The 24027-nt window shown below is 41.5% G+C and overlaps 2 protein-coding genes across 3 annotated transcripts; both read left to right on the top strand.

Moving 5' to 3' along the window:
* The first annotated feature begins 647 nt into the window (after nt 1-647).
* On the top strand, nt 648-8411 carry LOC125372858. The gene is made up of 5 exons (XM_048383534.1): nt 648-1331; nt 1634-1750; nt 2587-2754; nt 2934-3151; nt 5583-8411. The coding sequence occupies exons 1-5, from the start codon at nt 1165-1167 to the stop codon at nt 5834-5836; spliced, it is 924 nt and encodes a 307-aa protein (XP_048239491.1). The 5' UTR covers nt 648-1164; the 3' UTR covers nt 5837-8411.
* A 2018-nt stretch (nt 8412-10429) lies between these two features.
* LOC125372856 lies at nt 10430-23959 on the top strand. Of its 2 annotated transcripts, none has more exons than XM_048383532.1 (7): nt 10430-10494; nt 12891-13809; nt 14179-14329; nt 18502-18617; nt 19539-19725; nt 20912-21051; nt 23165-23959. In XM_048383532.1, the coding sequence occupies exons 2-7, from the start codon at nt 12897-12899 to the stop codon at nt 23338-23340; spliced, it is 1683 nt and encodes a 560-aa protein (XP_048239489.1). In that variant the 5' UTR covers nt 10430-10494; nt 12891-12896; the 3' UTR covers nt 23341-23959. The 2 variants fall into 2 exon arrangements, with proteins under 2 accessions (XP_048239489.1, XP_048239490.1); XM_048383533.1 differs by having other exon boundaries at nt 10440-10711.
* The last annotated feature ends 68 nt before the right edge of the window (nt 23960-24027 follow it).

The raw sequence follows: 24027 nt of genomic DNA, 5'->3' as shown, positions 1-24027 counted from the left end.
CAGAAGACCACTCGAGAAATAACTTTTTGGGGATAAAATTGGTCGAGGAGTGAAGGCAGTATGAAATCTGATGAAAGCCTTTTTGTGAGTGATGGAGTTTAACTCTGTTTTGAACAGTAATTCAGTTATATCATTATGAACAATGTTCCAGGTCATAGGGCTACGATGACAGCCAGACAAGTCACCGAATCTGATCGCATGAAACTTGTAGTCGCCTTGTACAACAAGCATAGCTTGCTTGGGGTCTATTCCAACACAGACTCCCTGTGGGGCAAACACCATTTCACCCCATCTTTCCTTTATTGCAATTTCTTCATTAAAGACATATGATATGGGGCTGATTACAGAGTTAGAAACTAACACTAGCCTGCTATCCCAGGGCTTGTACAAATTCCTGCAGGCTAGTACAAATTTACAAATTTCCCCATTGTTTCAACATTACAAGGGCATTTGATCTTTACCCAGGCAATTGAAGCTTTTGAGTTTAGTTCTGACCCTGGATTAATAAAATTCCTTTCGATAAGACATATCAATGTTGAGAATTTAAAGAACTCCTTGCATCCTCGATTGTAAAAGTGTATTGTATATACATCCTATTATGATAACAACCCTGGATCCATTTGCAACCATGGCTTAGCTATGGAAGTGAGGTCACCATCTCCATCACCCCTGTGTCTAACATGTCAAACTGAGCACAGAATGTTGCTTTGTGCCATACGATTTGGGCTCAAAAGTCATGGTGTAGAATAGGTCCTGGGTACTTTATAGTTAAAACATGACTCTGAGATTAAAAATGTAAAACCTTGAGTGGGAAAACCCCAAGGGCTGAAGTAGGTGAGAGAAATACCATGTGCGGCATGCAGACAACTGAAGTTATGACATGTGAGATTGAACACCCTCTCACAAGATTACTATGAGATATCAAGATACCTACAATACTAAATGGCAGTAGGTTTATAAATTCTATTTTGTCATAACAGAATGGGGATACAATACACTGCATAATCAAGGATATGATTCTTTGGGCCTTGAGATATTCTGCTACAACTTTTGACCCCTCAATATATATTATTGAACATTAGGGAAATGACACCTTGATACTTATGCCAAACACTACACATCTTTGTATTACAGTTTGTAGACTGTTCCCGTAAGACCAGCTTCATGCAGCCTTTCCTGACCACAGAACACTCACATGACTTCTGTGACCAAATAGATGACCCTGAGGTGTCCAGCATTCGGACCCAGAAGATGACCAGTAAACACAGGAGCTTTCCTCCAGATGATATCATGTGGCACATGGGCATTCTGAAGGAGTATAAAAATCACAGGTACTCAATCTCTTCACAAAGACAGTTTGAGATAATTAAGGATATTTCCTGGTATGATTTTGAAATCACTGTGCAACTCGACCTGTCATTTATGAGAGTGTATAAATCAAATATACAGGGTTATTTATGGAGTGGAGTGGAGACTGTACTTATATAGTCCCTTGCCTCTGAAAGATGCCACATGGAATGGATTGCCTCTTACAACATGCAGGAAGAACTAGAAACTTTGCAAATAACAGCAAGGTAATAAAGTATTAGAGATTATTGGTAAAACATGACCATATATGCTTTGTGAATTTCAGGAAGCAATATGTTTTTGGCAAGAAAGGAAAGTTGCTAAAAACCATCTCAGACAATCAAATGGTGGCACCACATGTTCTTGGGAGTAAGCTGTATGGCCTCACAGCGGACAAACTCAGGTTGGTGTAGATGGTTAATGTTGACTGCCCACAAAGAAGAGCAATGTTTTTCACATGAAGGCTTCTGTTCTGACTAAAAAATTGCAAACATTTGCCTTTATTGTGTTTTCATTAAATGTCAGAGGATAAAAAAAATCTGAGTTAATCCAACAGGTGACTTAATGAGTTGATTGTGCAGCATCGCACGCCAAAGATGTTGAATATTAATCATTATACCAGTGACTGGTTAGTCTGGTCCAGACTCAAATATATACAGGCCGCCATCTTATAGCTGCAATATTGCAGACTGTGGCATTAAACAACAATCATCAGTGCGATGATACAGAATCAAGCAAGTCACAAAACTTTTTGTAGCCTGAACACCTGATCCATTTAGTCAGCTCTAAGGATAAGCATAGCTTGCTGGAGATCTTATGTCAAAATCTCCATAGGGTCATCATGGATTTATATTTACAAAATACTGAAAAACAACACCCAATCACTCAATATTTTTTGGGTCATTTTTCAATGTAATGCAGCGTGATTTATGATTTGCAAGTTGTGGTGTTTTAATAAAGCTTATACAGTTCATTTTGTCCAAAAAATACATTACATAAGTTTAGCAGATTGCTCCTAAACTCTGAACTTGTACCAAGTTTTGGAAATAATGACACACGGTTGTTCGCAAAATGTTTCATTGTTTTACTTGAAGAATTTCTCACAAAAGAAGGTACTGAATAGGTTTGGATTACCTTTCAGCTGAAAATTTGAAGACATTTTGAAGGTAGGCCTAGTAATGTGAATGGTCATGTGATTAGGATGTGTGTTCTTTCATTTTGATGTGATCTTTGCTTCAGAGTCAGATGTGACCCTATAACAGACGATGAGGTTCTCAGTGATGAGTTCCCTAAAATAAGAACTCTATTGTTTGGAGGAGAGAAAGTCATGGCTGTAACAGACAACGCCATCTACTTCCTACATCCTGACACACTGCAAATGCTGAATGTTACCCTTCAACAAGAGAGGTAGGCATTGCCCTGTAGCAACAATGGTAATCATCTTCAAAGCAAGGGCATTATGAAACATAAACAGTGACATTTAGGAATATGAACTGTGCATATATTGTATTAATGTGATCATATTTAACAGATGAAATATTTTAATGCTGACATTTTGCATTGAATTTGCTTAATTCTGTCCACAGCAGCAGCCTGGAGGTGAGTGAGGATGGCCGCTACATCAGCTTCCTGCCAGGATCTCCAGTCAGGATCCTGGAGATGAAAAAACTGGAGGAGAAAACCAGACTTGCAGTCGGCATCGGTGCCATGCTGATGTTTATGGATGTCACAGAGATTGTAGAGATTGTCATGGACCTTTTGGTTCCTGGAGTTGCAACAGAGGTCTGCACTGTCAGAGAAGATGGTAAATAGAACATGACCTTATATGGGGTGTAAAAATACAGGAATATACAAAAAGATTTAAAGATGAGTTTACATAAAATAATAAAAGAAAATACTGATGCAAGTACTTCCCAACTATAATGATACTATTGCAATAAGTTTATCAATATTGCAGTAGTATCACAGCAGTGTCCTTAGCTATCCCAGAACTATAGCAATAACAAATATGTGCTCTAAAGTCACCCCAGATTGTAAACCTAAAGTGTCACATCTACGGTCCGATCGATGAACATCTGGTTTAGAATAGGTCTTCAGCAATCCATTCTTGTCTCCCTCCATTAACATCTGGTTTAGAATAGGTCTTCAGCAATCCATGCTTGTCTCCCTCAATTAACATCGGGGTTAAAATAGGTCTTCAGCAATCCATTCTTGTCTCCCTCCATTAACATCTGGGTTAGAATAGGTCTTCAGCAATCCATGCTTGTCTCCCTCCATTAACATCTTGGTTAGTATAGGTCTTCAGCAATCCATGCTTGTCTCCCTCCATTAACATCTGGGTTAGAATAGGTCTTAAGCAATCCATTCTTGTCTCCCTCCTTTAACATCTGGGTAAGAATAGGTCTTCAGCAATCCATGCTTGTCTCCCTCCATTAACATCGGGGTTAGAATAGGGCTTCAGCAATCCATGCTTGTCTCCCTCCATTAACATCTGGGTTAGAATAGGTCTTCAGCATTCCATGCTTGTCTCCCTCCATTAACATCTGGGTTAGAATAGGTCTTCAGCATTCCATGCTTGTCTCCCTCCATTAACATCTGGTTTAGAATAGGTCTTCAGCAATCCATGCTTGTCTCCCTCCATTACCATCTGGTTTAGAATAGGTCTTCAGCAATCCATGCTTGTCTCCCTCCATTAACATCTGGTTTAGAATAGGTCTTCAGCAATCCATGCTTGTCTTCCTCCATGAACATCTGGGTTAGAATAGGTCTTCAGCAATCCATGCTTGTCTCCCTCCATGAACATCTGGGTTAGTATAGGTCTTCAGCAACCCATGCTTGCCTCCCTCCATTAACATCTTGGTTAGTATAGGTCTTCAGCAATCCATGCTTGTCTCCCTCCATTAACATCGGGGCTAGTATAGGTCTTCAGCAATCCATGCTTGTCTCCCTCCATGATGTTCCAGGTTAGAATAGGTCTTCAGTAACCCATGCTTGTCTCCCTCCATTAACATCGGGGTTAGTATAGGTCTTCAGCAATCCATGCTTGTCTCCCTCCATGATGTTCCAGGTTAGAATAGGTCTTCAGCAACCCATGCTTGCCTCCCTCCATTAACATCTTGGTTAGAATAGGTCTTCAGCAATCCATGCTTGTCTCCCTCCATTAACATCGGGGTTAGTATAGGTCTTCAGCAATCCATGCTTGTCTCCCTCCATGATGTTCCAGGTTAGAATAGGTCTTCAGCAATCCATGCTTGTCTCCCTCCATGAACATCTGGGTTAGTATAGGTCTTCAGCAACCCATGCTTGCCTCCCTCCATTGACATCTTGGTTAGAATAGGTCTTCAGCAATCCATGCTTGTCTCCCTCCATTAACATCGGGGTTAGTAAAGGTCTTCAGCAATCCATGCTTGTCTCCCTCCATGATGTTCCAGGTTAGAATAGGTCTTCAGTAACCCATGCTTGTCTCCCTCCATTAACATCGGGGTTAGTATATGTCTTCAGCAATCCATGCTTGTCTCCCCCCATGATGTTCCAGGTTAGAATAGGTCTTCAGCAACCCATGCTTGCCTCCCTCCATTAACATCTTGGTTAGAATAGGTCTTCAGCAATCCATGCTTGTCTCCCTCCATTAAGATCGGGGTTAGAATAGGTCTTCAGCAACCCATGCTTGTCTCCCTCCATGATGTTCCAGGTTAGAATAGGTCTTCAGAATACCATGCTTGCCTTACTCCGTGAATATCTGTGAGGGAATAGGTCTTCAGCAACCCATGCTTGCTCAGGTTCACTGACTTGGTTGATGCATGTCATTGTATCCCAATTGCGTAGATGGATACTCATAATGTCAATCACTGGATTGTCTGGTCCGAACTTGATTATTTACATGTCACCATCATATAGCTGGAATAGTGCTGGCGTTAAGGGACAAACAAACAAACAAACAAACAAACTAACCATCAAGGTTCCCTAGGTGCATGCTGGGTTTTTTAAAACCTTGGTTGATTCCCCACATGAGTACAATGCATCTGTGAAGCCTGTGTCCCCTGTCATAAAATATATGGATGATTGCTAAAGGCAGTAAAAAACACACTCACTCATGTAGAACAATGACAGTTAGACTGAATGTTCATCTTTGACATTTTTTATGCCCTGGTTTTCAGAATGTGACCTGATGATAACTTCTGGTTTTGTTATTTCGTAAGTGATATTGTGGTGACTTGTTATTTTCCTTATTTCAGTTGACTTTCTGGTATCAGTCACTGTTCAAAAGGAAGGTGAAGACAATTTCTACAGAGAGCATGTGTTCCACTACGATGGTCACGGGAAGATCCTAGGGGTGCTGCCCTTCCTTGGACCGGGACCAAGATGTTTCTGTGTGGAGTACTTGAAGGGTCAAGAGGATGAGGCAAACACAGATTCTGAATGTGGCAGGAGGGGTTGGCACGTGTTTATGAGGGACGGCCATCAGGGAATTATAGGTGTACGCCTGTGAATAACAGGAACTGTCTCAGACCGGCCATCAGGGGATAATAGGTGTAGGCCTGAGAATAACAGGAACTGTCACAGACTGGCCAATAGGAGCGTATAGGTGTACACCTGTGAATAACAGGAACGGTCACAGACTGGCCATCATGGGACTATAGGTGTACACCTGTGAATAAATGGAACTGTCACAGACTGGCCTTCAAGGGATTATGGGTGTATGCCTGAGAATAACAGGAACTGTCACATACTGTCTATCAGGGATTATAGGTGTACACATGTGAATAACAGGAACTGTCACAGACTGTCTATCAGGGATTATAGATGTACACCTGTGAATAACAGGAACTGTCACAGACTGGCCATCAGGGAATATAGGTGTACGCCTGTGAATAACAGGAACTGTCACAGACTGGCCATCAAGGGATTATGGGTGTACGCCTGAGAATAACAGGAACTGTCACATACTGGCCATCAGGGAATATAGGTGTACGCCTGTGAATAACAGGAACTGTTACAGACTGGCCATCAAGGGATTATGGTTGTACACCTGAGAATAACAGGAACTGTCACATACTGGCCATCAGGGAATTATAGGTGTATGCCTGTGAATAACAGGAACTGTCACAGACTGTCTATCAGGGATTATAGATGTACACCTGTGAATAACAGGAACTGTCACAGACTGGCCATCAAGGGATTATAGTTGTACGCCTGAGAATAACAGGAACTGTCACAGACTGGCCAACAGGGTATTATAGGTGTATGCCTGTGAATAACAGGAACTGTCACAGACTGGTCATGAGGGGATTATAGGTGTACACCTGGGAATAACAGGAACTGTCTCAGACTGGTCATGAGGGGATTATAGGTGTAGACCTTAAAATAACAGGATCTGTCACAGACTGGCCATCATGGGATTATAGGTGTATGCCTGTGAATAACAGGAACTGTCACAGACTGGCCATCAGGGAATTATAGGTGTACGCCTGTGAATAACAGGAACTGTTACAGACTGGCCATCAGGGAATTATAGGTGCATGCCTGTGAATAACAGGAACTGTGACAGATTGGTCATCAGGGAATTATAGGTGCATGCCTGTGAATAACAGTAACTGTCACAGACTGGCCATCAGGGAATTATAGGTGCATGCCTGTGAATAACAGGAACTGTCACAGACTGGTCATCGGGGATCATTGGTGTACATTTGGGAATAACAGGAACTGTCACAGACTGGCCATCAGGGAATTATAGGTGTACACCTGTGAATAACAGGAACTGTTACAGACTGGCCATCAGGGAATTATAGGTGCATGCCTGTGAATAACAGGAACTGTCACAGACTGGCCAACAGGGTATTATAGGTGTATGCCTGTGAATAACAGGAACTGTCACAGACTGGTCATGAGGGGATTATAGGTGTACACCTGGGAATAACAGGAACTGTCTCAGACTGGTCATGAGGGGATTATAGGTGTAGACCTTAAAATAACAGGATCTGTCACAGACTGGCCATCATGGGATTATAGGTGTATGCCTGTGAATAACAGGAACTGTCACAGACTGGCCATCAGGGAATTATAGGTGTACGCCTGTGAATAACAGGAACTGTTACAGACTGGCCATCAGGGAATTATAGGTGCATGCCTGTGAATAACAGGAACTGTGACAGATTGGTCATCAGGGAATTATAGGTGCATGCCTGTGAATAACAGTAACTGTCACAGACTGGCCATCAGGGAATTATAGGTGCATGCCTGTGAATAACAGGAACTGTCACAGACTGGTCATCGGGGATCATTGGTGTACATTTGGGAATAACAGGAACTGTCACAGACTGGCCATCAGGGAATTATAGGTGTACACCTGTGAATAACAGGAACTGTTACAGACTGGCCATCAGGGAATTATAGGTGCATGCCTGTGAATAACAGGAACTGTCACAGACTGGCCATCAGGGGATTATAGGTGTACGCCTGTGAATAACAGGAACTGTCAGCAACCTGTGAATAACAGGAACTGTCAGCAGTAGATTTAAGGACATTATACAGAAGTAAAAAACTATAATGACTATACCCCTGTGTCCAGGGCTACAGAACAGAGCATACCAGAATTTATGAACAGCATGTGGGACCATGGGTATATTATGACAGCACCACTCGTAATTAAATCATCAGAATCAATTTCAATAATGAAGGAATAGCAAATGATTGCTCTGAGGAATGCTACTTTTTAAACATGTACCAGTAGACAATGCCAGCAGTTATAAACCTCCAGTGGTATCATGCTATTGTTTTCCTGTCTGGTTAAATCTCATAAACAGAGATGTTGTAATATCCCCGGGATCTTATATGTTATCAAAGGCATATTTGCTCTATATTATGCTATAATACCGCGGGGATTTTATGATTACAACTTCCGTTTAGATTGCTAGAAATTTATTTTGCTTTTGAACACAATGTGATGAAATGTAAAATTTGGTTGGTTGGTTTGTTGTTTATCGCTACTCTCAGCAATATTCCAGCTATATGACGGCGGTCTGTAAATAATCGAGTCTGGACCAGACAATCAAGTGATTGTAATCATGAGCATCGATCCACGCAATTGGGATCGATGACATGCATCAAACCAAGTCAGCGAGCCATACCACCCGATCCCTTTAGTCACCTCTTATGACAAACATAGTCACCTTTTACGGCAAGCATGGGTTGCTGAAGACCTATTCTACCCCGGATCTTCACAGGTGGAAATGTAAAATAAAATGACAAATGTTTGCTTTATATATTCCCGAGGATCGAACACGCAACCTTCTTATAGTCCAGTGAGAGTACCACTAGGCTAAGGAAGCGCTGACAAATCACAATGCTTTTAAGAATGTCTTTTTCAAGCACACTACGCCAGCAACAGATATTTTATGCCTGTTTCCTTTGGTTCATAGAAAGTATGTGTCATAGCGACTGATTTACGACACCCATTGTCTGAAGAACATTTAATTGCAAAGGCTGATTACCCTGGAACCATGACATCTTTATGCCTTGAAACACTTAATTGCTGTTATTTATAAGATGCTAATCCTATTTGTTAATCCCCATTTTTGTGTACATCGACCGTCTGCCATCCTGAATGAGATGTGCAAGTATGTCACTGATGATTTACTGTTTACATTTATATTTATAACTTACTAAATGTCAGGTGACCTTGGCTATATAAGCCTTGGACCAGAGAGAAGGAGCGAAAATACGCTGCAGTCGGAAAGCGCACGTAAAATCTCCAATATAAGTAAGTGAGAAGGAGAAAAGAAAGCTCTTACCCTTAGCCTAGCTAGGGTTAGGCTGGGTGCTCCGGGGAACCAAGACAACAACCACTAACACTATGTGCTGACCTGCCACATAGTGTCTTTTGTATGTATATATCTACATGTATAAAATAAAACTGTATATACCGCAAGCCATCGTCTCCAAGTTGTCACTTCCTACAGAGAACCATACGTTGGCCCCTTGCATATACAAGTGTGCAAATTATTCATTAATCAACGTCAGACCACAAGCGTTGTTATATGTTTGAAACATAAAAATGTTGATAAATGTTGTTTTAAGTTTCATTTTTCGGTTCATAAGTTAGATAAAACACTTCCCCTCAGGCTGATGACCATCAGTTTTAAATATCATAAAAACCCTCGGACATGCTTTATCCTACACTAAGCATCGGGAGGAAGGGATGAGTAACAGCGTCTGTGTTATGTTTTGGGGTGTGTGTCAGTGTAACCATCTTCATATATAGGTGTTGGATCTGCTCCTCCAGAGACGATGTTACACACATCGAGTTAGCACTATGACTGAGTGAATGCTGGTGTTGTTAGAATGACAGCTGTAGCACTGTGATGACTTCTTGAAATGTACACATGCTAGAAGAGACTAGATTTAATGCCTACTTGGATACAATTGCACTCTTGGCTGTTCCTCCACATGGTGTTGGTTTTTTTCCACATACAAATACTTTTTTATACTGCTATTTTCAATGTGCTGTTTTAAAAAAAACTACATCTGGACTGTTTTAGTGAACAGTGAGAACATTTTAACATTCTTTCCATATGTTAAATTTGAAATTTGACGTTAAAAAATCTCAGCTCTCTTTTATGAAAAAAATAAATCTCAGTCTCTCAAAATGAAGAAAAGAAAACATGACCCACCTCCAAGTATCAAATGTCCCGCCCCTTAGAGATTTTAGTGAGTGAATCTGAAAGTTAGGTGTAACGCCCCTTTGAACATTTTTTTCTCGGCATGTTGGCTTTGAATTTGTGTGGGAGGATTAAGACATTAACACTTGGGTGCACAGGATCCAGGTGTTGATGCACACGCCACCCTTTTTAAAGCATACTTGAAATCCTATTCATGTGTATGAAAAAAACACCATATATTAACTAAAACCTTTTTGTGACATGTTTTCAACAGAAATAACAATCAATTATTGTTTGGTTGACAAACGCAAATTGTGTTATAAATTATGTACTTACATTTTTGTGTTGTAATTCCATATTTGGGAAACAGCTAAGAAACAATAAAATATTTTAGTGGTATGCAATAGAAACAAGACTAAGGTTATCCCCCTTTTGTTGTTGCACCACTGAGACGAAAATCACCCTTCGAACAAATAACGTGCTTTTGCAGGTTTGTGTAGATGACTGATTATATCTTACAGATGTACAGATTGAGGAAGTTTTATTTGATTTTCTCGGAAATTTGCAATAGCTGACAGTCGTTATACCACGGTATTTACTGTTGCTTTTCATCACTGGACGTTGACAGTTTTACGCAAATTACGGTACGGTACTTCCGCGTTTAGCATACAGTTAGCAACGGAGCTGAGTGGACCATCTGAATACAAGTATGTATGCATGTATATTGTATTATAAATAATTCTGACCAAAAGAGCCATTAACCCTCAATATTTCACACATGGTATGCTTCTAAATTGGACCTGTTGTGCAGATCGCGGATAACCGCAACAACAGATAACAACAGATAAAAAGTAAAGTTTGAGATATGATTGATTTTTTTTTTTTTACCCTAATAATTTAAGAAAAAGATACTTCCACATTACCATGTTTAAATTACTACCACTCATGATCAAAAGAAAAACAAATTTGAACAGCATTGTGTGTATTTTATTGATATGGTAAATACAATCGAAACTATCAATATTCCTAACTGAAATACTATGAATGCCACTGCATTTTGTCGATGGAAGGGTCACTGGACAGTATTAAGGAGACAACATATTGGCACCAATAGTTCAGCCCTTTACGTGCCATGCTGGTCCATGCAAGTTTTGTCTTTTAAGATGATAACGCTCGTGCCCACCACGCACTTATCGTAACTGACTACCTCCAGTAGCAGAAGATCACCAGAATGCAGTGGCCAGCTTTGACTGCTGTCCTGAGACTAGTACACAGACATCAAAGGCAACCTGCTATGTTAGCCGAATTAGCCAAATTTCAGCAAGTGGAGTGGACCAGATTCCCTCAAATTGTCATTTGGAGATTGATTCAGACTATGCCACACTGCATAAATTAATTTTTGACCAATTGTTGGGGCATGATTTACTTTCATTGACAGACACCCCTGTCGTCTTTCTTGGTTGTTTGCATCCTTACAGAATACACTGTCAACATGTTTTGTTGATTGTTATGTTACGACTATTTCTTCCGTTTGCTTATCCATCCATTACCCTCACTTGATACCTCTTTGTATTTCTGCAGTCATCTGTTAGTTTCACATATCCCCAACTTTGTTTGGAGTGAGTATTTAATCTGATGAGGGTAGGGATTGTTCCAGGAGCATACTTCATAAATCTTAAAATATATTTTCATGGAACTTTGCATACACTTCAGGCAAGTGCTGAAGTGGTGGTGCCTTTAAGTGTTTTTTTGTTTTGTTATTAATTTTTTTAATTTTTTTTGCTTTTTCAATGCAGCAACTTCCGTTTAACATATAATTTGTGCTAAACCTTTCTTTTGGAACTTGAAACTTTGCAAATGTATTAACCAGTCTTAATTATCAGCCGAAACAGATTCTATTTGTGCATATAGATCTAGCGGTGAAAATTATATAAATGAATCACTGAATGCACTGATGACACCAGGTCAGGACTCATAGCTGGCAACTGCCACTGTTCTATAGAAATCGAAGATTATTTTTTAACAATTGTCAACTTGCAAGGAGGGCACTGATAAGGACGACTCTGCCTTCTTAATGAGTATGTATTTTGATAGATATAGAGCACAGTAATGATACTTAGGAAGACTGATTATATGCAGTGTTTATACTGACAATTAATGCGATAATATTGAGTTTATGTTTGACTGATAACTGTCAGTTTCTAATAACTAGTACCACCAGTCAGATTTGTGTAGATATCCGGATATATAGTAAGATGAACATATTTTGTAATTTCTGGATAAACATGATAACTGGGGTTCCATGTTTACAACTGTTATCAAATTTAGTTGATAGTATAATAAAAAAAATAATAACACTCAATTATTGAAGTTTCTCCTTTTACTTTTATATTGAATACTGGGAAATGTATGGGCAGCCATTCAGTAAAAAAATACAAAGTTGAAATAAAGGACAAAGCTACGCAATAATAGTCAAATGTTACTTATGAAGTATTAAATGACGTAATACATCGTGCACCTCGGCATGCAGTTATCATATACACTGCGGAACATGCCAATTAACTGATTAAAATGTTATCAAATTGCAGCGCCATCTTATGGTCAACGTCCTTTAGTAGTTTATTGTCCTTTCGTGCGCACTGACTTTCTTTTGTACACATTGTTCTTTCTTTTCATATGACGTCTTTTCGTAACATTTGGCTATTTTTGCGTAGTTTTGTCCTTTATTTCAGCTTCTTATTTTTTCCCTGGCGTCTGTCTGTTTAGTATTTTGACCTTTATTAGTAACATTTAATACTATATTCGTAACATTTGACTATTATTGCATACTTTTGTCCTTTATTTCAACTTTGTATTTTTGACCAATCAGGTGTTTCCCTGTTTCAGTAAAGCATGGAAGAAGACCTTGCTCTGGGCAGACTGGTTGCCCAAAGGAGGCAGAGGCCAGTCTTTGCCCGCCTGATCTCCTGGGAAATCACACCGCATGAAGCACCTGGAGGAACAACAAGTGACCAGGTCTCAAACTCAGACAGCGCTGGAGATGCTTCATCAGAAAACGAAGCAAAGGGAGATAACTCCAACGACAGCGATGAATCAGAGTATTATTCTGCTGAAGAAAGAACAAGTTTATCTGACAGTGATACTAACCTCTTGAATCAGTCTACAGATTACGAGGCTATAGGTGAAGCAGCCTCAGTGTCTTCTGACAATACAGACAGTGTGTTTGGCAGTGTTGACACCAATTCAAACCAAACACAGGTGGGAAGAAATCGAGCTCCAAGTAAGAAACAGAAAAAGAGACGGAAAGATAGATTAAAAAAGCAGTCAATCTTATATGCTGACTATGATGCTCCATTTAGAAATGTTGAAAACATTGACTTCGAAGTTGCAGATCTTGTTGGTTATTCTGATGAAAACTCGCGTCCCAACATCCGAAATGTGCCGACATTGTTTGAGTTATGTATTTGTTCAATTTCAACCAAGGGCTCCCGTCAGAAACAACAATCGACAAGCAGCATGCCTCGTCCCATGAAACATGTTTTGTATGAGAGAAGGAGAGACCAGGCCTTTACAAGCATTCAACTGTCATGGCTGTATCGTCTCCTTGCCTACATTGAAAAACAGGAGGCAGCTTGTAAAAGTACATGTACGTTAAAGGCTCGAAACATCTGGAATGATGATTTCTGTGCTGATGGAGATTACGCTGGTGGTGAAGTCACATCAATATTACCATATTCCTATATTAACTACAAGCGGAGTTATTATAGTCATACGGGATGGCATCATACATTTTACAGATTGTCAGGTGAGTTTGAGTAGTGTTGATAGCTGACAGATGAATTGCCGTACATTTGTCCACACTGTTTTGTGATTCCACTTTCATCAGTGAATATTTGCCTGAAAACTATTGTCCTGAAAAAGTCATCCCCCATCATACATATGATTAAGTTCCTTGCAGGTTATTTAAATTTGTGTATATACCAGTGTTTAATTTTGGTGAATTTGGAACATATGGACATAGGGATCAATATGATCATCATCTACCGAGCTTCCCCTAAATTGTTACAGAATAATCTTAACCATGTTTCAGTAGAATAAGGTCATCTCTGTATTAAAAATGATTAAAGGATAACAGCAGTGGTGGCAAGAATATGATTAACATTGTTGTTGACAGTGGTAGCAAGTGTGATAGAGATTATGCTACCTCAGCATATTTCTGCCGGCCGTCTCCGTCACTCGTCCCGAGACTGCAGCTCGGAGTCCCAGCTCATCCAGAAAGCCACTGATGCCACGGTCTCCTCTGTGAGGGAAGTTCTTAAGAAAAGGTAAATTCAGAGTTATTTCTATTTCAGGATGTAAATGATTATTTGTTAAGGTAATAATAATTTGGCAGGGTAGAGACATTTATTGCAAAGTAACTTAAGAATTCTGGCTGAAGTAAGAATTGTCCTCAGTAAGAGGATTGGGTGGTTCAGTTCTTTGTCTGAACTGTTTCCCAGTATTCATCCCCAGATTGCATGGAAAGTTGTTCATACTTTCTCTAGTTACAACCACTGGTTTGCCTGGTCCAGACTGATTGTTTCAGGGGTATATTTAACAAAAAAATTGATGTAGCCAGCAGTGCATGTTCCTTTCAAAAGTTACTGGCCCTTCTCCAAACTAACTGACCTACAACTAAATGGCGGAGGCCACAAATTGGCTGAACCTGAGGTTGCGTAGCCAGCTGGCAGGGCTCTGAAAATGTTAGAACTCCGCACTCCTAAAACATTTTTTCCTGCACTCTTAGATTATATCTTGGCTTCTATTTTACCTCCTTTCAAGACAATTTAGGAGCAAATAAAGAAGTTGCTGTACACTACATTACAAAATGGCGGCTGGTTGTCATTCTACCAAGATGACCCAATTAAAAATATTAAATATACGCAGAGAAGGGGTGTAATTTTGACAAGCCAGATGGGCCATCTACTTTACTTACTTTGCAATTTTAACTTGACATGGGCCATCAGGCCATCAGTTAAACATAGCTGACATAGCTTGACATAGCTGTAATACTGGTGGTGACTGGTGCTTTAATCATGTTAACCAACATTCACTCATACAGTTATTTGCTGTCTGGTTAACATTTTCTTTAACTTGGATAATGGATGTGCCTGCTCCAATTTATTGCTCACAGGGCTAAAAACACCTCTCAAACTACATGACACATGCAGCTGAAACTGAGGAAGCACTTCCCTATGTGTTCTGGTTTCAGATACCTAGCTGTGGTTGAGGTCTTCTTTGACAAAGCACTTCCCTATGTGTTCTGGTTTCAGATACCTAGCTGTGGTTGAGGTCTTCTTTGATGATGCACTGCCCTGTGTGTTCTGGTTTCAGATATCCAGCTGTGGTTGAGGTCGTCTTTTGGTGAGGCAGTGCCCTATGTGTTCTGGTTTCAGATATCCAGCTGTGGTTGAGGTAGTCTTTTGGTGAGGCACTTCCCTATGTGTTCTGGTTTCAGATACCTAGCTGTGGTTGAGGTCTTCTTTGATGATGCACTGCCCTGTGTGTTCTGGTTTCAGATATCCAGCTGTGGTTGAGGTCGTCTTTTGGTGAGGCAGTGCCCTATGTGTTCTGGTTTCAGATATCCAGCTGTGGTTGAGGTAGTCTTTTGGTGAGGCACTTCCCTATGTGTTCTGGTTTCAGAAACCCAGCTGTGGTTGAGGTCTTCTTTGACAAAGCACTTCCCTATGTGTTCTGGTTTCAGATACCTAGCTGTGGTTGAGGTCTTCTTTGATGATGCACTGCCCTGTGTGTTCTGGTTTCAGATATCCAGCTGTGGTTGAGGTCGTCTTTTGGTGAGGCAGTGCCCTATGTGTTCTGGTTTCAGAAACCCAGCTGTGGTTGAGGTCTTCTTTGACAAAGCACTTCCCTATGTGTTCTGGTTTCAGATACCTAGCTGTGGTTGAGGTCTTCTTTGATGATGCACTGCCCTGTGTGTTCTGGTTTCAGATATCCAGCTGTGGTTGAGGTCGTCTTTTGGTGAGGCAGTGCCCTATGTGTTCTGGTTTCAGAAACCCAGCTGTGGTTGAGGTCTTCTTTGACAAAGCACTTCCCTATGTGTTCTGGTTTCAGATACCCAGCTGTGGTTGAGGTCTTCTTTGACAAAGCACTGCCCTATGTGTTCTGGTTTCAGAAACCCAGCTGTGGTTGAGGTCGTCTTTGACAAAGCACTTCCCTATGTGTTCTGGTTTCAGATACCCAGCTGTGGTTGAGGTCTTCTTTGACAAAGCACTGCCCTATGTGTTCTGGTTTCAGATACCCAGCTGTGGTTGAGGTCGTCTTTGACAAAGCACTGCCCTATGTGTTCTGGTTTCAGATACCCAGCTGTGGTTGAGGTCTTCTTTGACAAAGCACTGCCTTGTGTGTTCTGGTTTCAGATACCCAGCTGTGGTTGAGGTCTTCTTTGACAAAGCACTGCCTTGTGTGTTCTGGCTTCAAATACCCAGCTGTGGTTGAGGTCTTCTTTGATGATGCACTTCCCTATGTGTTCTGGTTTCAGATACCCAGCTGTGGTTGAGGTCTTCTTTGATGACGCACTTCCCTATGTGTTCTAGTTTCAGATACCCAGCTGTGGTTGAGGTCTTCTTTTGGTAAGGCACTTCCCTATGTGTTCTGGTTTCAGATACCCAGCTATGGTTTAAGGTCTTCTTTGATGACGCACTTCCCTATGTGTTCTGGTTTCAGATACCCAGCTGTGGTTTCAGGTCTTCTTTGATGACGCACTGTCCTATGTGTTCTGGTTTCAGATACCCAGCTGTGGTTTCAGGTCTTCTTTGATGACGCACTGTCCTATGTGTTCTGGTTTCAGATACCCAGCTGTGGTTTCAGGTCTTCTTTGATGAAGCATTTCCCTATGTGTTCTGGTTTTAGATACCCAGCTGTGGTTGAGGTCTTCTTTGATGATGCACTGTCCTATGTGTTCTGGTTTCAGATACCCAGCTGTGGTTGAGGTCGTCTTTGACAAAGCACTTCCCTATGTGTTCTGGTTTCAGATACCCAGCTGTGGTTGAGGTCTTCTTTGATGACGCATTTCCCTATGTGTTCTGGTTTCAGATACCCAGCTGTGGTTGAGGTCTTCTTTTGGTGAGGCACTTCCCTATGTGTTCTGGTTTCAGATACCCAGCTGTGGTTGAGGTCATCTTTGACAAAGCACTTCCCTATGTGTTCTGGTTTCAGATACCCAGCTGTGGTTGAGGTCTTCTTTGATGACGGACTTCCCAATGTGTTCTGGTTTCAGATACCCAGCTGTGGTTGAGGTCTTCTTTGATGACGCACTGTCCTATGTGTTCTGGTTTCAGATACCCAGCTGTGGTTGAGGTCGTCTTTGATGATGCACTTCCCTATGTGTTCTGGTTTCAGATACCCAGCTGTGGTTGAGGTCTTCTTTGATGATGCACTTCCCTATGTGTTCTGGTTTCAGATACCCAGCTGTGGTTGAGGTCTTCTTTGATGACGCATTTCCCTATGTGTTCTGGTTTCAGATACCCAGCTGTGGTTGAGGTCTTCTTTGATGAAGCATTTCCCTATGTGTTCTGGTTTTAGATACCCAGCTGTGGTTGAGGTCTTCTTTGATGATGCACTTCCCTATGTGTTCTGGTTTCAGATACCCAGCTGTGGTTGAGGTCGTCTTTGACAAAGCACTTCCCTATGTGTTCTGGTTTCAGAAACCCAGCTGTGGTTGAGGTCTTCTTTGATGACGCATTTCCCTATGTGTTCTGGTTTCAGATACCCAGCTGTGGTTGAGGTCTTCTTTTGGTGAGGCACTGCCATATGTGTTCTGGTTTCAGATACCCAGCTGTGGTTGAGGTCATCTTTGACAAAGCACTTCCCTATGTGTTCTGGTTTCAGATACCCAGCTGTGGTTGAGGTCTTCTTTGATGACGGACTTCCCAATGTGTTCTGGTTTCAGATACCCAGCTGTGGTTGAGGTCTTCTTTGATGACGCACTGTCCTATGTGTTCTGGTTTCAGATACCCAGCTGTGGTTGAGGTCTTCTTTGATGACGCACTGTCCTATGTGTTCTGGTTTCAGATACCCAGCTGTGGTTGAGGTCGTCTTTGATGATGCACTTCCCTATGTGTTCTGGTTTCAGATACCCAGCTGTGGTTGAGGTCTTCTTTGATGATGCACTTCCCTATGTGTTCTGGTTTCAGATACCCAGCTGTGGTTGAGGTCTTCTTTGATGACGCATTTCCCTATGTGTTCTGGTTTCAGATACCCAGCTGTGGTTGAGGTCTTCTTTGATGACGCACTGTCCTATGTGTTCTGGTTTCAGATACCCAGCTGTGGTTGAGGTCTTCTTTGATGATGCACTTCCCTATGTGTTCTGGTTTCAGAAACCCAGCTGTGGTTGAGGTCTTCTTTGATGACGCATTTCCCTATGTGTTCTGGTTTCAGATACCCAGCTGTGGTTGAGGTCTTCTTTGATGACGCACTGCCCTATGTGTTCTGGTTTCAGATACCCAGCTGTGGTTGAGGTCTTCTTTGACAAAGCACTGCCCTATGTGTTCTGGGCTCGAGGAAACTTGAAGTTTGCTGCTGAATGTTTTGTTAGACTTGCTCTAACTAATGAAGGTAATTTCTTCAAATAGTATTGACTTCCTTTGCAATGAGAGTATGTTTATCCTCTCTACATTGTGTTTATGAATCTGGTTGTCTGGCAACCAGTTATTTGTTTGTCACAGTGGTTATATGTTCCATGTTATGTCAGCATGCAACTTTAGACACTCGTCCAAAGCCTCAATTCTATCTTACAGATCCACTGACCATAAAAATTAAGTAAAATAGGAGATTATTTTTATTTTTAATTAATGCCACGATCATAACATTATTGATTATATCATAAGCTAATGTCAAAATATTTGGCATTGACGGAAACAAGAACCAGTGAGACCAAACTTTTTTTTTCTTTTCATCTGTTGACTCAATAAAATCAAACATGCTCAAAGCACTTGCCCTCTGACACATTTGGGGGCACAGATAGCCAAGATGTTTAAAGGCGCCACAATTTGTGTCCTTTTGTCACACCAGAAACCGGTGATTGTGGATACACATTTAATTTGTCATCAATATCAAAACCTGCTCACTATGGGTCATGAGTGGCTCAGTCCCAAAGGCAACTTATTTCACTTTGCAGAATTGTGTCCCATAGTTGTGCAAGAATCTGAATCTTCGGTTTTGAATCCCAGATTTGCCTGATTTTGTCCGTTTGTCAGAACAATTCCCATGCTTAGTAAAACATCTAAGATCTGTATTGTCTTGGCTTTCCTCCCACATGTGTGTGTTTGCGTGCGTGCGTGTGTCCCCTGTCCTTTAACCCTTTGCTGCCAAGCACCAGGCAGGGTAACAACAAGTACCATCTTTTTGTCTTTTGGTATGATGCGGCTGAGAATGGAACCCACAGTCTTCAACTTGCTCTCAGGGCACATGCTCTATCCACTAGACCATGGAGGTGGTCAGCATATGAATGATTTAGTTGCAGTGTTCTCTTAACAGATAATGCCAGAGCTATGCTGTTGAGCGAGGCAGCAAGACTCTATGCTCAGAACGAGGAACCACAGAAAGCGTCTCGACTCTATATAGAAGCCTCTGATACCATTGTGCCAAAGTCAAGGTCACTGAAACTGGATAAAGATGTCCTCCTCCAGCAGTTCACAATGATGGCCAGTGTGTATGATCAAGGGTAAGACATCTTGACAGTTGACATTGATGGCCAGTGTATATGATCAAGGGTAAGACTTCTTGACAGTTGACATTGATGCCCAGTGTGTATGATCAAGGGTAAGACGTCTTGACAGTTGACACTGATGGCCAGTGTATATGATCAAGGGTAAGACGTCTTGACAGTTGACATTGATGGCCAGTGTATATGATCAAGGATAAGACGTCTTGACAGTTGACATTGATGGCCAGTGTGTATGATCAAGGGTAAGACGTCTTGACAGTTGACATTGATAGCCAGTGTATATGATCAAGGGTAAGACGTCTTGACAGTTGACATTGATGGCCAGTGTGTATGATCAAGGGTAAGACGTCTTGACAGTTGACATTGATGGCCAGTGTGTATGATCAAGGGTAAGACGTCTTGACAGTTGACATTGATGGCCAGTGTGTATGATCAAGGGTAAGATTTCTTGACAGTTGACCTTGATGGCCAGTGTGTATGATCAAGGGTAAGACGTCTTGACAGTTGACATTGATGGCCAGTGTGTATGATCAAGGGTAAAATTTCTTGACATTTGACATTGATGGCCAGTGTGTATGATCAAGCGTAAGACGTCTTGACAGTTGACATTGATGGCCAGTGTGTATGATCAAGGGTAAGATTTCTTGACAGTTGACATTGATGGCCAGTGTGTATGATCAAGGGTAAGACGCCTTGACAGTTGACATTGATGGCCAGTGTATATGATCAAGGGTAAGATTTCTTGACAGTTGACATTGATGGCCAGTTTATATGATCAAGGATAAGACTTTGTGACAGTTGACATTGATGGCCAGTGTGTATGATCAAGCGTAAGACGTCTTGACAGTTGACATTGATGGCCAGTGTATATGATCAAGGGTAAGACGTCTTGACAGTTAACATTGATGGCCAGTGTATATGATCAAGGGTAAGACGTCTTGACAGTTGACATTGATGGCCAGTGTGTATGATCAAGGGTAAGACGTCTTGACAGTTGACATTGATGGCCCATGGTAGGTGGGGTAGCCTAGTAGTTAAAGCATTCATGTGCCACACCTGAAGCCCCGGGCTCGTTCCCTAAATGACTACACTGTGTAAAGCCCATTTCTGGTGTCCCCTGATGTGATATTGCTGGATTATTGCTAAAAGCAACATGAAACCATACTCACCAACTCATTTACAGTGTGATGACACCAGTGAAAGCCACACTGGCAGCTGGGGCCTGGGCTGCTGCCATCAAGTACATGCATCCTACATGTCCTTGGAGCTCTGGGATCCAGGCTGTGGAGTCTTTCCTGTGTTTTCACGCTGGAACAGCACAAGGTGGGACTTTCAGAGAGTATGATTTTAAACAATGTTCAAACTAAGAAAAAAGAATAAGAAATTTAATAGTCTTAGATATTATTCTTTTTGTAAATATTGTATGAACAATGAGTTTAAGGAACTGAGAAAAATGCAAGCTTTATTATACATAGTAATTCAATTAATTAGGCATAAATGTTGAGGCGAGGCGAGGTGAAATTAGATTTTTACGATAAGTTTAAGATTATTGCACCTGTATGGCTGTGTACGCCATAGTCCAGACTAATGCTTGTTGACAGTGCTAACCTGCTGACACACCATGCCTCAGTTTAACATGGATACACTACTTTGACCTGGTATACTGACTCGAAGGCGACCTTGTTTTATCCCCTTAATGCAGAGCATCAGACAGGGTAACAACAAGCATCAACTGAATTGTGTGAGAGGAACAAATTGTTGGAATCAACTTGAGATGAGATATGAACAACACCAAATATGAGTTCAACTGCATGTTAGGGCCACGGGTGGCCCAGTCATCTAAGGTGCTGCCATTCGCTGTGCAGAGTGTATTGGCTCTTGCTTCTGTCCACAGAGAGTGTTAAGGATTGTCTGGAGAGCTGTGTGTCAGTGACCAGATCACTTCAGGCTTTCCTCCCACTTTAAACTGACGCATCATGATATAACTGTAACACTGTTATAAGTTTAACCCAACTGTGTCATTGCCTTTAAGAAGGGGGATAGAATAGGTCTTCAGCAACCCATGGTTGCCGTAAAAGGCGACTATGCTTGTCGTAAGAGGTGACTAACGGGATTGGGTGGTCAGGCTCGGTGACATGGTTTGATGCATGTCATTGATCCCAACTGCGTGGACCAATGCTCATGATATTAATCACTGGATTGTCTGGTCCAGACTCAATTACTTTCAGACCGCCGTCATATAGCTGGAATATTGCTGAGTGTGGCGTTAAACAACAAACCAACCAACCAAACTTTAAGAAGGATTGTGTCTAGGGCTTGGACGGGTTACTCGGGTAACCTGTAGTCCTGTGGGTACCTGGGTCCTACTCAGTACCCACCTGACCCAGGTACCCACAGGACTACCCGGACATGTGGTTAGTCACGTGATATATTGTTTTATGACAAAAATTATCAAGAACTCTATGGTTACACTTCAAGTCACTAATGTTCGCATTTCTTTCTGACTATGTACCGATTTCTTCTGATTTTTCATATGGTTGAATAAAGATATAACTTAATTCAACTTCAGTGTATGAATGACCAGATTGTTTAATACATGTATCTAAATACGTTTTGCCAGGGCTATGCTAAAAATGTTCCCAATCGGACATTTTGAGACATCTCCTGAGGCCTACAGTGGATACACAGGTATGGTCGGGTAAAAGGGGGGTGGGTACCCGGGTAGTAAATTTGGACTCGTCCCAGCCCTAATTGGGTCACTGTCTATTGACTGTTGCTTCTGTCCAAAGAGAGTGTTCAGGACTGTCTGGAGGGATGTGTGTCACTGTTTATTGACTGTTGCTTCTGTCCACAGAGAGTGTTCAGATTGTTTGGAGTGATGTGTGTCTCTGTCTATTAAGTGTTGCTTCTGTCCACAGAGAGTGTTCAGATTGTCTGGAGGGATGTGTGTCACTGTCTATTGACTGTTGCTTCTGTCCACAGAGAGTGTTCAGTTGGTCTGGAGGGATGTGTGTCACTGTCTATTGACTGTTGCTTCTGTCCACAGAGAGTGTTCAGGATTGTCTGGAGGGATGTTTGTCCCTGTCTATTGACTGTTGCTTCTGTCCACAGAGAGTGTTCAGGATTGTCTCGAGGAATGTGTGTCACTGTCTATTGACTGTTGCTTCTGTCCACAGAGAGTGTTCAGGATTGTCTCGAGGAATGTGTGTCACTGTCTATTGACTGTTGCTTCTGTCCACAGAGAGTGTTCAGGATTGTCTGGAGGAATGTGTGTCACTGTCTATTGACTGTTGCTTCCGTCCACAGAGAGTGTTCAGGATCGACTGGAGGAATGTGTGTCACTGTCTATTGACTGTTGCTTCTGTCCACAGAGAGTGTTCAGGATCGTCTGGAGGAATGTGTGTCACTGTCTATTGACTGTTGCTTCTGTCCACAGAGAGTGTTCAGGATCACCTTCAGAAATCTGTGAAGCTGATAGAGAGTCTGGTGGGGCAGTATGGGATCTTCCTGCTCCATCTGTCACTGGTGAAGGCTCTGCTGGGTGCAACTCGGGAGTCTCTCAGGGCCTTCTCTTCTGCCCTTACAAGGTACTTAGAGCTGCCAATGTTCTGACATATATTTTGCAAGAGTAAATGGAACGATTTTAAATAGTTGAGTACTATCTGAAATCACAGGAACCTGAAGTTTTGATTACACAAATTAACAAACACTCTCTTTATCTATAAAAGCATCAAAAATAAATTGCATATGTTGTTTTGTTTTTCAATAAAGAAAACCCAATATAATCTTCCCAAGGCAATGGAGTTACCTGACTATAAAAGTTCAATTTTTATCTTATCCTGCATTTCTCCTAAATGCATTTACTGTTTTTGACAGAAAGAAGAACTTGTGTTAGGTCCAGCTGAAGCAGTTGCTTCCCTATGGTTATTAAAGTGTTTATTCACTTTCCTTGCATAATCTTACCCTTTAACCCCATGTTCCTTGAAGATCAGAAAACCAAGTTTCACCCTCCCGCATGGGATTTGAATGACAGTGTTTGCGTGCTCCCCCTTTTGAGCCCCTTCAAACTACATCCTTTTATAACCTGACCGTGAGAATGATATCCTTTTTGGCACTAGCCACGACGGCAAGGTTTAGTGAGCTTCACGCTTTTGACATTACCTGTGTACACACAGTAATTCACCTTGGACTGTGCCAGGATTTCATTCCCAAGAATCAATTATCAGGACAGCCAAACCGGTCTTTCTCCATCCCACCTTTATCATTGACCATGGCAGCTGAAGACAAGGAAGAACTCTT

The sequence above is a fragment of the Haliotis rufescens genome, unplaced genomic scaffold (assembly GCF_023055435.1).
Source record: "Haliotis rufescens isolate VD_foot unplaced genomic scaffold, xgHalRufe1.0.p SCAF_492, whole genome shotgun sequence".
NCBI classification, from domain to species: domain Eukaryota; kingdom Metazoa; phylum Mollusca; class Gastropoda; order Lepetellida; family Haliotidae; genus Haliotis; species Haliotis rufescens.
The sequence above is the reverse complement of the archived record's forward strand: the minus strand, read 5'-3'. Positions and strand labels throughout refer to the sequence as shown.

Bases quoted from the DNA above. Each gene is read 5' to 3' on its own strand.
- LOC125372856 (XM_048383532.1), top strand. From the start codon at position 12,897: ATGGAAGAAGACCTTGCTCTGGGCAGACTGGTTGCCCAAAGGAGGCAG. The intron at 13,810-14,178 runs GTGAGTTTGAGT...TGTTGTTGACAG, and splicing joins TACATTTTACAGATTGTCAG to TGGTAGCAAGTGTGATAGAG. The intron at 21,052-23,164 runs GTGGGACTTTCA...TTCTGTCCACAG, and splicing joins TCACGCTGGAACAGCACAAG to AGAGTGTTCAGGATCACCTT.
- LOC125372858 (XM_048383534.1), top strand. From the start codon at position 1,165: ATGCAGCCTTTCCTGACCACAGAACACTCACATGACTTCTGTGACCAA. The intron at 1,332-1,633 runs GTACTCAATCTC...TGTGAATTTCAG, and splicing joins AAGGAGTATAAAAATCACAG to GAAGCAATATGTTTTTGGCA. The intron at 3,152-5,582 runs GTAAATAGAACA...TCCTTATTTCAG, and splicing joins CTGCACTGTCAGAGAAGATG to TTGACTTTCTGGTATCAGTC.